At 36.4% G+C, this 15,663-nt stretch overlaps 1 protein-coding gene across 4 annotated transcripts in view; it reads right to left on the bottom strand.

The window, feature by feature from the left end:
• UBAC2 (UBA domain containing 2) overlaps window positions 1-15,663 on the bottom strand; it is a 255,797-nt gene that overhangs the window by 220,139 nt on the left and 19,995 nt on the right. The window contains exon 1 of one of the 4 annotated variants that reach the window (XM_074191959.1): window positions 11,628-11,770. The exons of 1 other annotated variant lie outside the window; for it this stretch is intronic. In XM_074191959.1, coding sequence (XP_074048060.1) covers window positions 11,628-11,700 — 73 coding nt within the window. In that variant the 5' untranslated portion in view covers window positions 11,701-11,770. Of the gene's footprint in view, window positions 1-11,627; window positions 11,771-15,663 lie in introns of those variants that run through there. 2 more of the 4 variants (XM_074191958.1, XM_074191956.1) reach the window with 2 other exon arrangements.

The following is a 15,663-nucleotide window of genomic DNA, read 5'->3' as shown; positions in this document are numbered from 1 at the left end:
ACTCTACTTTGATGTTACTTGATTGATACTGTTTTTATATGCATATATAAGCTCCTTCTATAACAAGGTACTCACTCAGCTCACTTCTCAGTTATTAGAGCAGTTGGAAGGAGCAAATATAGACAAGGCCCAAGAGGGAGTTGAGGAGGGAGTTGAATTTGAAGGTTTAACAAAAAGATGGAATCAATGGGGGAGAAAGGAATGTACCAGGAGAAAGGAAAAGGATTATTGGAATGGGGCAAGCTACTTCACATAAAAGAGACAAATGTTCAAAGGAGTGGAAGAGGGGGAAGGTGTGAGAGAGAATGAAAGAGCCTTACTCTCATCTTAAGTAGCTCAGATAATAAATAACATACACACTCAATTGGGTCTAGAAATCTAATTTACCTAAAAGGAAAGGGATAAGAGAAAGGGGGACAGAGGGAGTTGACAGAAGAGAAGGAAGATCATGGAAGAGTGTAGTCAGAAGCAATATACCTTTGAGGAGGGACAAAGTGAAAGGAGAGAGAGAGAGAATAGAATAAATGGGAGTGAGGAGAAAATGGGATGGAGGGAAATACAGTTAGCAATAGCAACTGTGGGAAAAAAAATATTGAAGCAATTAATTTCTCTGTGGACTTCTGATAAAGAATGCCATTCCCCCCAAAACAAAAAACAAAAAAAAAAGTACTCCATTTGGAAACTATGAGAAATCCAGAGTTCTTCACATCCTTATGCAATGCCTGCTTTGTTCTTTCCAGTCAGTCCTGTTCATCTTGTTTTATATCACTAATTATGACAACCAGGTGTGTCAAGTTGGAGCTAAATCAAAATAACCCACTGGGAAATTATACTAACTTGAATTTTTAATTTTAAATATCTTCAATCCATTTTCTCATATAGAAAAAAAGAAATAAAAACAAATTTTTAAGCTCTTGTTTTCCCATGCTTCAGCTTTTTCCCCTTCAAGTTCTTAAACAAATATGTACAACACTTTTAGACTTCTGGATTAATTTCATTTTTTTTGTCTTTCCCCCTTCATTCAGTTCTCCTTTTTAATGTTTTCCTCTTTCTTGATGGAATACAAAAATGTATATATTTTGCTCGAAAGTTGATTGTAATTTATTAAAATGAATTCCAAAACAAAAACTGTTGTGGTGAATGTAACTAAAATAGTTGCCTTCCCTTAGAAATGACTGCTTCAAATATGGTGGTTTTTTAAATTTATTTTTATTAAAGATATTATTTGAGTTTTACAATTTTCTCCCCATCTTACTCCCCCCCCCCCCCCGAAAGCAATCTGTCGGTTTTTACTTTGTTTCCATGTTGTACCTTGATCCAAATTGAGTGTGATGAGAAAGAGAAATCATATCCTTAGAGAAGAGACAAGAAGTCAAAGAGGTAACAAGATCAGACAATAAGATATCTGGTTTTTTTTCCTAAATTAAAGGGAATAGTCCTTGAACTTTGTTCAAACTCCATAGCTCTTTATCTGGATACAGATGGCATGTTCTTTTGCAGACAGCCCAAAATTGTTCCCGATTGTTGCACTGATGGAATGAGCGAGTCCTTCAAGGTTGAACATCACTCTCATGTTGCTGTTAGGGTGTACAGTGTTTTTCTGGTTCTGCTCATCTCACTCAGCATCAGTTCATGCAAATCCCTCCAGGCTTCCCTGAAATCCTATGCCTCCTGGTTTCTTTTTTTTTAAGCAATTTTTTTCTATTTTTAATATTTTTTTAGGTTTTTGCAAGGCAAATGGGGTTAAGTGGCTTGCCCAAGGCCACACAGCTAGATAATTATTAAGTGTCTGAGACTGGATTTGAACCCAGGTACTCCTGACTCCAGGGCCAGTGCTTTATCCACTACGCCACCTAGCTGCCCCCCTCCTGGTTTCTAATAGAACAATAGTGTTCCATGACATACATATACCACAGTTTGCTAAGCCATTCCCCAATTGAAGGACATTTACTGGATTTCCAATTCTTTGCCGCCACAAAGAGCTGCTATAAATATTTTTGTACAAGTAATGTTTTTACCCTTTTTCATCATCTCTTCAGGATATAGACCCAGTAGTGGTATTGCTGGGTCAAAGGGTATTCACATTTTTGTTGCCCTTTGGGCATAGTTCCAAATGGCTCTCCAGAAGGGTTGGATGAGTTCACAGCTCCACCAACAGTATAATAGTGTCCCAGATTTCCCACATCCCTTCCAACAATGATCATTATCCTTCCTGGTCATACTGGCCAATCTGAGAGGTGTGAGGTGGTACCTCAGAGAAGCTTTAATTTGCATTTCTCTAATAATTAATGATTTAGAGCATTTTTTCATATGGCTATGGATTGCTTTGATCTCCTCATTTGTAAATTGCCTTTGCATATCCTTTGACTATTTGTCAATTGGGGAATGGCTTTTTATTTTAAAAATATGATTCAGTTCTCTGTATATTTTAGAAATAAGTCCTTTGTCAGAATCATTAGTTGTAAAGATTGTTTCCCAATTTACTACATTTCTTTTGATCTTGGTTACATTGGTTTTATCTGTGGAAGAGATTTTTAATTTAATGTAATCGAAATCATCTAATTGGTTTTTGATGATGTTCTCCAACTCTTCCTTGGTCATAAACTGCTCCCCTTTTCATAGATCTGACAGGTAAACTAATCCTTGATCTTCTAATTTGCTTATAGTATTGTTTTTTATGTCTAAGTCCTGTAACCATTTGGATCTTATCTTGGTAAAGGGTGTTAGGTGTTGGTCTAATCTAAGTTTCTTCCATACTAACTTCCAATTATCCCAGCAGTTTTTATCAAAGAGGGAGTTTTTATCCCAATGGCAGGACTCTTTGGGTTCATCAAACAGCAGCTTACTATAATCATCTCCTGCTTTTACACCCAGTCTATTCCACTGGTCCACGACTCTATTTCTTAGCCAATACCAAACAGTTCTGATGACTGATGCTTTAGAATGTAATTTTAGATTAGGTAGGGATAAGCCACCTTCTTTTGCACATTTTTTCATTAAGCTCCTGGCAATTCTTGACTTTTTATTTCTCCATATGAATTTACTTACAATTTTTTCTAACTCATTAAAGTAATTTTTTGGAATTTTGATTGGTAGGGCAATAAACAGATTTACTTTTGGTAGAATTGTCATTAGCTCTACCTATCCATAAGCAGTTGATATTTGCCCAATTATTTAAATCTGATTTAATTTGTGTGAGAAGTGTTTTATAATTATTTTCAAAAAGATTCTGAGTCTGTCTTGGCAATTAGACTCCCAAGTATTTTATATTGTCTGAGGTTACTTTGAATGGGATTTCTCTTTCTAGCTCTTCCTGCTGTATCTTGCTAGACATATATAGAAAAGTTGAGGATTTATGAGGGTTTATTTTATAACCTGCAACTTTGCTAAAATTGCTAATTGTTGCCAGTAGTTTTTTGGATGATTTCTTAGGATTCTCTAGGTAGACCATGATGTCATCTGCAAAGAGTGTCTCTTCCTTCCCAATTCTAATTCCTTCAATTTCTTTTTCTTCTCTAATTGCTGATGCTAACATTTCTAATACAATATTGAATAGTAATGGTGATAATGGGCACCCTTGTTTCACCCCTGATCTTATTGGGAATGCCTCTAGCCTCTCCCCATTGAATATAATACTTGTTGATGGTTTCAGATAGATACTGCTAATTATTTTAAGGAACAGTCCATTTATTCCTACACTCTCTAGTGTTTTTAATAGGAATGAATGCTGTGTTTTGTCAAAAGTTTTTTCAGCATCTATTGATATGATCATATGATTTCTGATAGGTTTGTTGTTGATATAATTGAGTATACTAACAGTTTTCCTAATATTGAACCAACCCTGCATTCCTGGAATAAATCCTACTTGATTATAATGTATTATCCTAGTGATAACTTTTTGTAATCGTTTTGCTAAGATTTTATTTAAGATATTTGCATCAGAGAAATAGGTCTATAATTTTCTTTCTCTGTTTTAACTCTTCCTGGTTTAGGTAACAGCACCATCAAATATGGTGTTTTTAATATCCACAGTATTAAAATACAGTGTTTGGAACTTGCATAATTTTGTTTTATTTTAGTTTATAACTTTACGTAACTTCCTCCTCTGTAAGAAGCAGGAAAGAATTAACTGGTCTATTTGCCAATCTCCCTGATCAGTTTGAAGCCCAAATGGCTACTTGAGGGACTAGAATCCTTTACCTCATGTTCAATCCTTAAAAATTCCCCCACTATCAGAACTCTAATGCAATGTTTTCAAATGGTGGATAACCCCTTGTTGGACAAAATAACCTGTTCACATATAAGTTGCAGGTGATGATCATCTAAGTTATTTGTAATTCAGATTCTACTATTTTCTGCTGTTATACTAGGAAACTAAGTCCATTGTAAATACAGAACTCTAAATTCATCTGGGCTTTCAGTGATACTTGCCAACCCTTTAGTTCTAATGTAATTTTCCCCCTTACCATTCCCATAGTAGCTGTTCCTTCCTATTCCTGTCACCTCAAATCACCAACACTAAATACATCCTTTCAGTCCTTGTGGCCAATTATCCCATCTCTTTCATCACTAAAAGCAAGACCACCAACCCCTCTTCTGTTTAAAAAATAATATTGTGTTTTCCTCCCATTCTCTCATCTCTCTCCCTTCTTATATCAGAGAAAAAAACTAACTCTGCATGTCAAATCTTATGCCTTTGGTTCCCTTCTCAACTTTCTTCCAATGGTTTTGTATTCTCTCTGATTCCCAATCTTTCCCTTGTAATGAGAGTCTGACATATGGGCAAACCCCATCAGTTCTACCCAAGACTTTCAATTTTTGATACTTTCAATTGCAGGAAACTGGCAAAAAAAAAATAGAATGTAATTCTACATTTCCAGTGTGTATATTCCCTCACAAGTCAGTTCTATTAAAGTGAATTTCTCAAACTTCTGTATTTGCTGTTTCATTTAATATTTAAATACTAAAATTAACTGTGTGTTAGTTAATCCTAAAAATATAGTCTAATATGAGAAATAAAGCATCTGTATCATTGGAATGCTAGTAGCTAGTTGGGAAATTTCATATCTTTCTTTTTGCATTTAAACAGACCTAGATTGGCTGACTTATTGTGCAGGTTCACAGGATACAGTCTGCCTGTGTCTGAAAAACTCAAGTTACTGTTTTAAGAGTGCTTAGTTCTTTTCTTGGCAGTTTCATTCACCTTTGGGCTTTCTATGATTTTGTTTTGCCTTTTTTTCTTTAAGAATAAGGACCCAAAGAAAATCTGCCTGGACCTTTACAGGGATTGTATACAGTATAGGCATTCCTAAAGTAATTCTGTCCAAACTTCAGTTAGATGACTGTATGTGTTGACGAAATCTTGAAATCTGAGTTTTCACCAGAATAGTTAGTTTCTCAAGGGGGGTGGACAGAGAAGAGTGACTTCCAGTTCAGCCACATCCATAATTAGTGGGTGGAAAGCGTATCACCTGTCTGGGATTGTGGTAGGGATTTCATTTTCCTGAGACAAGAAACTTCATTTTCTTTTTCTTTAGAAGTTACTTTAGAAGTTATTAAACACAATACTGTGAGTGTGAGTCCAGAGTAATGAAACAAAGAGTATGATATATCTTAGCCCCCTGAGATTGAGATCATTTTGTAGGAACCAAGTCAAGTCTGGTTGGTTTCTCACCTGAAAGTGAGAGGATGATTCCTAGTCAACACGAAGATCTAAATCTGAAATGGAGAAAAAGTGTCATGCCACCTGGAAAGCCTAAAGGGACAATTCCTTTTAAAAGAGGAAGCCAATTTTCTTTGCATTTTTGCTTTGGAGTTGAATTAAGGTCAATGTTGGATCTCTAAAACCTTGTAAAACTTTGTATTTAAAGAAAACTGTAATTTTATTTTTGCATGAACAAAACAGGACTACATAAGACTGTGACAGCTTGACAGTTTTGAGACTTTCTTAAATGGCTGGAGAAGCAAATTAAAAGCTAATATTTATGCTAACCCTGGAACCACATAGGATTGTTCTGGAATGGGAACATGGATGATGTGTTCAAAACACACTCTGGCTCATCTACCAATGAAGGCAAATTTTTCAAACAGAAGAGAGAGTCTAAAAGTCTAATTCATGCCATAAATCCCATGCGTTTGCTCAGTTAAAGCAACTTCTACACGTGAAGGATATGAGGGCAATAGTTTCCAAGAAAATCATAGGAAAAGAGTTTGGGGAGACTGGGGAGTACGTGTGGACATGCTGCAACAAATCCATTAGCTAAGCATGTGGCTGACAGAAGACTTTTCAGACTGGCTGTGTAGAAGGACTTCAAATCTAGGGGAAATGCTGTAATTCTTTTGCTCAGAGAACCTGATGCAGAGACTGGGGCATTCAGCTCTTTAGGTCAAGAGTTCATGCCATCTCTGAGGTACCACCTCAGACTGGCCAAGATGACCAGAAAGGACAATGATCAATGTTGAAAAGGGTGTGGGAAATCTGGTACACTATTACATTGTTGGTGGAGATCTCCTTTCTGGAGAGAAGTCTGGAACTATGCCCAAAGGGCAACAAAAATGTGCATACCTTTTGATCCAGAAATACCTTACTGGGCTTATACCCTTGAAGAGATGATGAAAAAGGGTAAAAACATCACTTGTACAAAAATATTAATAGCTGCCCTGTTTGTAGTGGCAAAGAATTGGAAATCAAGTAAATGTCTTTCAGTTGGGGAATGGCTTAGCAAACTGTGGTATATGTATGTCATGAACACTACCATTCTATTAAAAACCAGGAGGGACAGAAATTCAGGGAGGGATTTGCATGAACTGATGCTAAGCGAGATGAGCAGGACTAGAAAACATTGTACACCCTAACAGCAACATGGGGGTGATGATCAACCTTGATGGACTTGCTCATTCCAACAGTGCAACAACCAGGGACAATTTGGGGCTGTCTGTGATGGAACATACCATCTGTATCCAGAGAAAGAACTGAGGAATTTGAACAAAGGCCAAGGACTATTACCTTTAATTTAGAAAAAAAAACAAACCCTGATATCTTATTGTCTGATCTTGTTATCTCTTATACTTTATATTTCTTCATTAAGGATATGATTTCTCTCTCATCACATTCAATTTGGATCAATGTATACTATGGAAACAATGCAAAGACTGGCAAATTTCCTTCTGTGGGGTGTGAGGGGAGGGAAGTAACATTAGGGGAAAAATTGTAAAACTCAAAATAAATAAAATCTTAAAAAAAAAAAAAAAGAGTTCATGCTACAGAAATCCAGGCCAGGTGTTACAGCCTGCACAGCATTAATGCCCAAAGAAGCAGGGAACCATCTCTGGGAAGAGGGAGAAATCCTGGACCCACGCCATAAGAGTTGAATACAGTCATGCAGCAACAATACCACCTATGGTACACAAACTTGGTAGGATCAATGTTACTTAAGAACTAAGGTATCCTAGCTGTGTGGCCTTGGGCAAGCCATTTATTAACCCCGTTTGCCTTACAAAAAACTAAAAAAAAAAAAAAAAAAAGGACTAAGGTAAATGTAAGTCTCCTTGTCTATCAACTGAGGTGATACAGTAGAGAATATATTCAAAGATATGGCTGGAGATGTCTGTATATTTGTTGAGCTGTCATCTTTGTATCTTTGTAGTAAACATTCCTTCATAAAAGCAACTGTATTAAGCATTTAAATGGTACTGAGGTGCTAGTTAGAGGTCTCAAACAGCAGGAGATCCAGTGACAGCTGGAGAGAAGATATCTTACATCCTGCCAACACCTCAGGGCACCCAAGAATCCAGAGGGGGTTTGAACACCTATCCCTGGCCCTGAGAGCACACAGTGTACCTTTTTACCAGCTCCCTCCCTTCAACCATTCTATAAGAAATAAACCATAGTACTCATATTCACTCATTCAATACTCCTGACAAGTTAAAACTACCCTGCATACTACCATTCTGCATACCACCAGTCTACATACTACCATTCTGCATACCACCAGTCTGCATACTACCATTCTGCACACCACCAGTCTGCATACCACCAGTCTGCATACCTATAAGGCTCTTCCCTATGATACCATATTTTGAAATCCTGTCCATATGGTGACATTTGTGTTATGGTGCTTTTTTCCACATGGCTTTCTGTGAGCACCTTCCTCTCTGTGTCTCTCTTAGTGTTCATGTGGATGTCCCAGAGTCCCCCACTAGACCATAGACTTCCTAAGAACAAGGGACATGCCCACATTCTCATAGAAGGACTTCATAAGCTGCCATGTCACCAATTAGAGTAAAGACCTCCCCGACTGATCAGGAGAGCAAAGCTCTCCTACAGTACCAAAGGTAGGTAATTCTGGAAGTGTCACTTAATTCTGAGGGACAATGGCTTCCTCACCTGTAAAACAAAGTGTTAATATATATCAGTGTTTCTCAACATTAAGGCCACAAAGGAGTCTCTCCCCCTTAGTTGTTGGTGTTTCTTGGTTAAAATTGATTTAGGATCAAAAAAATGTTGGCTTCTTACCACTCTAGAATTAAATACTAAAAACATCCAAAACATTCAATTGTTGATAGTTGCTATTTTACTATAAATGTATCTATATAAATCAAGAGTCTAAGGAGATAAGCAAAATATAAATAACCAGTTAACTAATTAAAAAATCAAATTCCTAATATAGGAAAAAATGCAAATACATTTCTAATTTGTATTTATAACTAGTGTATCTGATGTAGTCTATTCAATGTTATCATTTTTTTTAAAGTTACCCAGTCCCAGGGTTGAACTAAATAATTCCTTTCTCATCATTTCTCAAATTGTCCTATAATCAAATATTGTTCTTTATTATAAAATTGATAAAACAATTACATCCATCTCTCTAAATAAGTTGTTCCAAGTATTATCATATCCAGAATATTTTTTTAAATGTTGCTTTTAAATCAGTGGGTCTAAATGTTATTTGATACCATAAGCACCATAACACAAAGTATTACATCAAAGTTTCATTTAAAGCAGTGAGTTCCATTACTGGAAGGAGACTGAGAGCCACTGGCTTATTAGCTCTAAAATCCCTTACAGAACTAGTTTAATTTTGTTCATGTGATTTTTCCCTGGGGGGGGGGGGGGGAAATTTACATTTTACCCTTACTTCATTTTACACTTACAACTTCTGTGGTTTGTGAACTTGCTGAAGTATATCTATAAAAAGAACCAAACTATTTCCTCTACATTATGGTTTCCCAAACATTAAAAGTAAAACAATTAGAAAGTTGGTTGACTAAATTGTTCATAAGAAATGTTTATAACAAGGTTTTAATAAAACTCATAAAAAGGCAATGGAATTCTCATCACCATTCAAGAGAATATTCTATATCTGGCAATGGAGAGATAAGGTTTAAATCTATGCTGTTGTTCAACTGAAGTCTAGGGCACTATTAAAGTACATCATTGGAAGAGAAAAGTATGACAGTCATATTATAAATTGCTTATATTACAAAAAGTAGCTATGAAGAAATCCCATCTAAAGTACAAATATAGCAATTTCTTGAGTTTTAAGAATGCATATTTTAAGAATGCATTTTTAAGAATGCATATTCACATATTCTTTAAAGTAGACAAAATACATTACATATATTATCTCATCAAGTATTATCATTCTCCTCATTGTATTAAAGTGTGAGAAAAGCTAAGTGACTTGACAGAGACATTTAGTGCACTGGTTGTGCTCCAGACCCTGCAGCAGGTTGATCTCTGACAGCACACTAACCTTTCTTGGTTTCAGAATCCTCACTGTAAAATTATTAGCTGGTTTTTAAGATCCCATTCTCTTCTGGTTTTCCCCCGACCAAGCTGCCAGCTTCTGCTCTGTCTCCTTTGCTGGATCCTCAAGATTATGCCCTCTGACCCAAAATGCCTTCTGGTTTCTGTCCTAGGCCCTCTTATCTGCTTTTATTCTACTTCAGGAGATGAGCTTATCAGTTCCCCTTGGATTTAATTACAATCTCTATGCTGACCATTCTCAAATCTAGCTATCTTGTACCAATCTCTCAGGTAATCTCCAGTAATGTTTGTCCCTCATTCTCAAAGAAGACCACAACATCAGGGAGGGGAGATGATGCCATGACAGGCATGTGAGCAGGATTTGAGTGAAGCGATGCTGTGCTAAGACATCAGTGTCACTTTCTCCTCCAGAGCCATCTGGGTCCATCCAGTGGTCAGATATGAATCAGGATGGCTGGAGATAGCCCTGGATGCGAGGCAGTCAGGGTTAAGTAACTTGCCTAGGGTCACACAATTAGTGTCAAGTATCTGAGGTCAGATTCACTCCCATCCTCCTAACTCCAAGATCAGCACTCTATGCATGACATCACTTAGCTGCCCTTGACCTCCAAAAACACATCTCCAACTCCCTTGTAGTAAGTCAAATTGGACGTAGCCATCTTAAATTATGTCCAAACCAGAACTCACAATCTCTTCGCTTAAACGTTACCACAACCCTACCCCTCACATTCCCTATCACTGTGGAGAATAAGATGATCCTCTTGGTCTCATGGGCTCCCATACTAGAAGTCATCTTAGATTCTTCACTATCTCTAATTCCCATTATCCAAACTGTTGCCAACCCCTGTCCATCTCACTACGTAACACCTCTGGAATACATCTTATCTCCTCAATCACTGGCACTATTCTACATAGGCCCTCATGACCTAATGCCTGGATGACTACACTAGCCTATAGAGGGGTTGATCTGCCTGCCTCATGTCTCTCCCCATTCCTGTCCATTCCCTATTCAGTCATAGGAAGTGTCGGTTCAACTACGCACATTTTCATCTGTGTCACCCCTCCATCCACTTAACAAACTCTAGGGGATCCCTAGTGCCTCTAAGGAGCTAATATAAGACTGCTATCATTTTACCCATAAAATTAAAACTCAGAAAATTCCTAAGTCTTATACTTTAGATGGCATTCTTTTATGACTACTTTATGTAATATAAACAATTTATAACATTAGGGTCATACCCTAACTTTTCTCTTCCAATGATTTACATTCAAAGTCCTTCATAACCTGATACTCCCCCACCCAGTCCTCTCCCCACAACTTTTCAGATTTCTTATACCTTACTCCTGGATGCATCCTCTTTGAACCAGTGACATTAGTTTATCACTTGACTGTTTCCAGGACCAAGACATTGCATGACCATGCTCCAGGAATTCTCTCTGTCTCCCATGTCTCAAATGTTCCCCCTCCTAACTATTCCTGAACCCCCTGGCTTCCCTGAAGACCCATCCTACTTTCTACCTACAGGAAGCCTTCCCCAACCCCTCTAAATTCCAGGACCCTACTGTTCACACTTTCCTATGGATTCTATGTGTAACTTTGGTTTTGTAGATATTCGTTTGCATGTTGTCTCCCCCCCACTGGTCTGTAAACTCCTGGAGGGAATGTTTTTTGCCTCTTTTTGTATCCCTAGCACTTAACACAATGTCTGGCAAATAAGTAGGTGCTTAATAAATATTTATTGATTGACTAGATGACTATAGATTTTTGTTTACTACAATGTAAAATATACAGGAAAAATAACAAAAATCTGAACATGAATGATGCTGATTGACCTCAAAGAAGAAAGTAAAAAGATACCTTCCCAACTCTTTTGTAGGGAGCTAAGAGAGGTGGGGATGGAGGTGACTATAATATCATATTTTCTTCCCATGTATTGACTGGTTTTGCTGATCTCTTCTTCTTCCTCTTTATCTTTTTAAAAATTCTTTGTTATAAGGATGATTTTCTGGGAGGGATAGACAGGATTGTAAAAGGAAATTCAAACAATGTTAAAAATAAGGATAATATTAACATTTTTTAAAAAAAGATAAATCTGTAGTGAATCCATTCAGCACAGTTCTGTGACTGTTTGGCAGCTGTAAGTAGGAATGTTGAAGCAAACAGTGGGAATTCTCCAAAGTGGAAGTTATATGGTAAGGTGAAACAGATGATAGGCATAGGGATCAAGACTAGAAAGAAAGGAGAGAACAAAGAGTATGGAATTCAATACCTGGGAAAGAAACAAGGATATAGAACTGGGTTTAGAGTCATAAAGGAATGATGGGATACTAAAAGACAATGATCAGTTAAATAAATTCCAGAGTTCTTGTCACCACTAATAAGTGTGACAAGAAGAGGAGTATAGCCATTCCTGTATACAACCGAAGTGTAGTGGAGAAGTAGTTCGTGGAAACGGAACAGATTAAGAAATTGGGAATTTAGACTATTAGAAGAATTATCGTGTGTGTGTGTGTGTGTGTGTGTGTGTGTGTATGTTAGAAATCCCCTTGTATTAGGAAGAAGGAAGAAAATGAGACTGCTGGACACTAAGGGAATCAAAGTTCAGGAGATGACTAGGAACTAGTCATAAATTTGGATGGCAGTCTCAGAGCTAGATGTTGTCTGAGTGATAGCAGTAGAGGGAGAGTTTCGAAGTGCCACTGTCAATGGGGGGCAAAGAATATTCTGAATTCCTCATCAATACCAGTGAGTCAGGGATATGAGAGAAAATATAAGCCTTGGAAGAGGAATTGGGTAGGAATGAGATGGATGGAATTTAGGCATACAATAATTGAGATTTTGGAGGAAGGATGGTCAGCAGCTAGGGATTCAGTTTCACTGGAATGAGGAGGGTAAAAAAGTATATATTAGGGGCGGCTAGGTGGCACAGTGGATAGAGCACCAGCCCTGGAGTCAGGGGTAATCTGAGTTCAAGTCTGGCCTCAGACACTTAATAATTACCTAGCTGTGTGGCCTCAGGCAAGCCACTTAACCCCATTGCCCTGCAAAAAAACCTTTAAAAAAAGCTATATGTTACATTCAACATTATTTTAACTACCCTAAACTTTGCCTGCTGGTCTCACATTCAGTTCACTGCTATTAATTTGGAGCATCTTGATTCTGGACTTTCATTTAAAAAACAAACAGGAGTGGCAATTCTTATCTTAGACAAAGCAGCTGCAAAAATAGATAGCATTAAAAGAGATAAGGAAGGAAACTATATCCTCCTAAAAGGTACCATAGACAATAAAATGATTTCAATACTGAATATATATATATATGTACCCAATGGGATAGCATCCAAATTCTTAAGAGAAGAAGCTAAAAGAACAACAGGAAGACAAAGAGAGCAAAACTCTACTAGTGGGAGACCTCAACCTCCCACTCTCAGATCTAGATAAATAAAATCATAAAATAAATAAGAGAGCAGTTAAGGAGGTAAATAGATTGTCAGAAAAACTAGATATGATAGACTTATAGAGGAAACTGAATGGGGCTAGAAAGGAATATACCTTTTTCTCTGCAGTACATGGCACTTATACAAAAACTGACCATGCATGAAAACCTAATGATCAACTGCAGAAAGGCAGAAATAGTGAATACAATGCAATAAAAGTCATATGCATTATTGGGCCAGGAAGAGATAGACTCAGAACCAATTAGAAATGGAATAGCCTCATTTTAAAGAATGAATGGATTAAAAAACAAATTATAGAAAGAATTAATTATTTTATCCTAGATAATAACAATAATGAAACAACATACCAAAACCTATCAGATTCACTCAAAGCAGCTGTCAGGGGATATACTATATCTTTAAATGCTTACATGAATAAATTAGAGAAAGAGGTAATCAATGAACTAAATATGTAACTAAAAAACAAACAAAAACCCAACAAACAACCTTAACTAACTTTAGACCAACTAAAAGGTTTAAAGAATCCAATTGTCCTACTATTCCCAAATATTATGCTTGTTCCTGCCTCACTAAAAGTTGCAAAAAGAAAAAAATACCCTTTGACCCAGTAATTAGGAATGTATCCCAAAGAATTATTTAATAAGAAAAAAATAGGTTAAGCACAAATGTTCATTTACATTTTATACCAGATTGTTTGCTGTCAAAGGGAGGGGAAAAATAAGGGAGGGTGATAGAAAAATGTAGAACCATAAATTTGCAAATGGATGAATGTTGAAAATTAACTTTGCATATAACTGAAAAAAAATACAGAAGGTGCAGTATAGAGTACCAGCCCTGGAGTCAGGAGGACCTGAGTTCAAATCCAGCTTCAGACATTTAATAATTACTGCTGTGTGACCTTGGGCAAGTCACTTTACCCCACTGCCTTGTAAAAAAAATAAGGTGTAAACAAAAATTATTAGAGAAATAGTTTCAAAGAAACCCAGGAAGACTTCTAAAAACTGATGCTAAATGAGTAGGTAGAATCAGGATAACAAGTTAATATAATATAGCAACATTATAAAAGTGAACAATTTTTTAAAAGCCTTAAGAAATCTTATCACTGAAATGATCAACTAGATTTCAGAGGATAAATGAAGAATGCTATCCATCACCTCACAAAGATAAGCAAAACAAGATACAAATATTTGAATATGGTTAATATGAGAATCTGTTTTGCTCAACTACACATTTATGTAACAAGAGTTTTTGTTTTTCTTCCCCCCCCCCCAGAATTAGGGGTGGGAGATAGGAGGGATTAAAAAAACAAAAGTTGATAACTAGAAAAAAATAACTTTAAAAAAAATTTTATTTTTTTGATTTTGGTATTTTTTAGTCTGTAATTTATTTTTTTTATTTTAAAGAAAGATTTTATTTTGAATTTTACAATTTTTCCCCTAATCTTGCTTCCCTCCCCCACCCCCACAGAAGGCAGTCTGTTAAGTCTCCTTACATTGTTTCCATGCTATAAATGGATCTAAGTTGAATGTGATGAGAGAGAAATCATATCCTTAAGGAAGAAACATAAAGTAAAAGAGATAGCAAAATTACATAATAAGACACCTTTTTTTTATAAAGGTAATAGTCTTTGGTCTTTGTTTAAATTCCACAATTCTTTCTTTGGATACAGATGGTATTCTCTATCACAGATACCCTAAAATTGTCCCTGATTGTTGCACTGATGAAATGAGCAGGTCCATCAAGGTTGACCATCACTCCCATGCTGTTGTTAGGGTGTACAGTGTTTTTCTGGTTCTGCTCATCTCACTCAGCATCAGTTCATGTAAATCCTTCCAGGCTTCCCTGAGTTCCCATCTTTCCTGGTTTCTAATGTGTTCCATCACATACATATACCAGTTTGTTAAGCCATTCCTCAAATTGAAGGATATTCACTTAATTTCTAATTCTTTGCCACCACAAACAGGGTTGCTATGAATATTTTTGTACAAGTGCTATTTTTATCCTTTTTTCATAATCTCTTTAGGATATAGACCCAGTAGTGGTATTGTTGGAAAGGGTCTGTATACTTTTGTTGCCCTTTGGATGTAATTCCAAATTACTCTCCAGAAAGGCTGGATGAATTCACAGCTCCACCACCAATGTATTAGTGTCCCAGATTTCCCATATTCCTTCCAACATTGATCACTATCCTTTCTAGTCAAAAAAAATTATATATTTTAAAAAACAAATTGTAAATAAAAAATCCACCATTTCATATATAATTTTTATTGTATTTTTGTAAAGAAATGTTTGTTGATAAGTTTTATCATCATTTTTTTAATGGTGGATTCATGACATAGGGATGGGAAATTTTTGACTAGTATCAAAGCCTTTGACTCCTTTCATTTTTGAAACTTAAATTTTACTTTCAAATTTATTTTTTGCCATTTCCCCCCC

This window comes from Macrotis lagotis, chromosome 6, assembly GCF_037893015.1.
Source record: "Macrotis lagotis isolate mMagLag1 chromosome 6, bilby.v1.9.chrom.fasta, whole genome shotgun sequence".
NCBI classification, from domain to species: Eukaryota; Metazoa; Chordata; class Mammalia; order Peramelemorphia; family Peramelidae; genus Macrotis; species Macrotis lagotis.
This window is presented reverse-complemented; position numbering and strand designations above follow the sequence as displayed.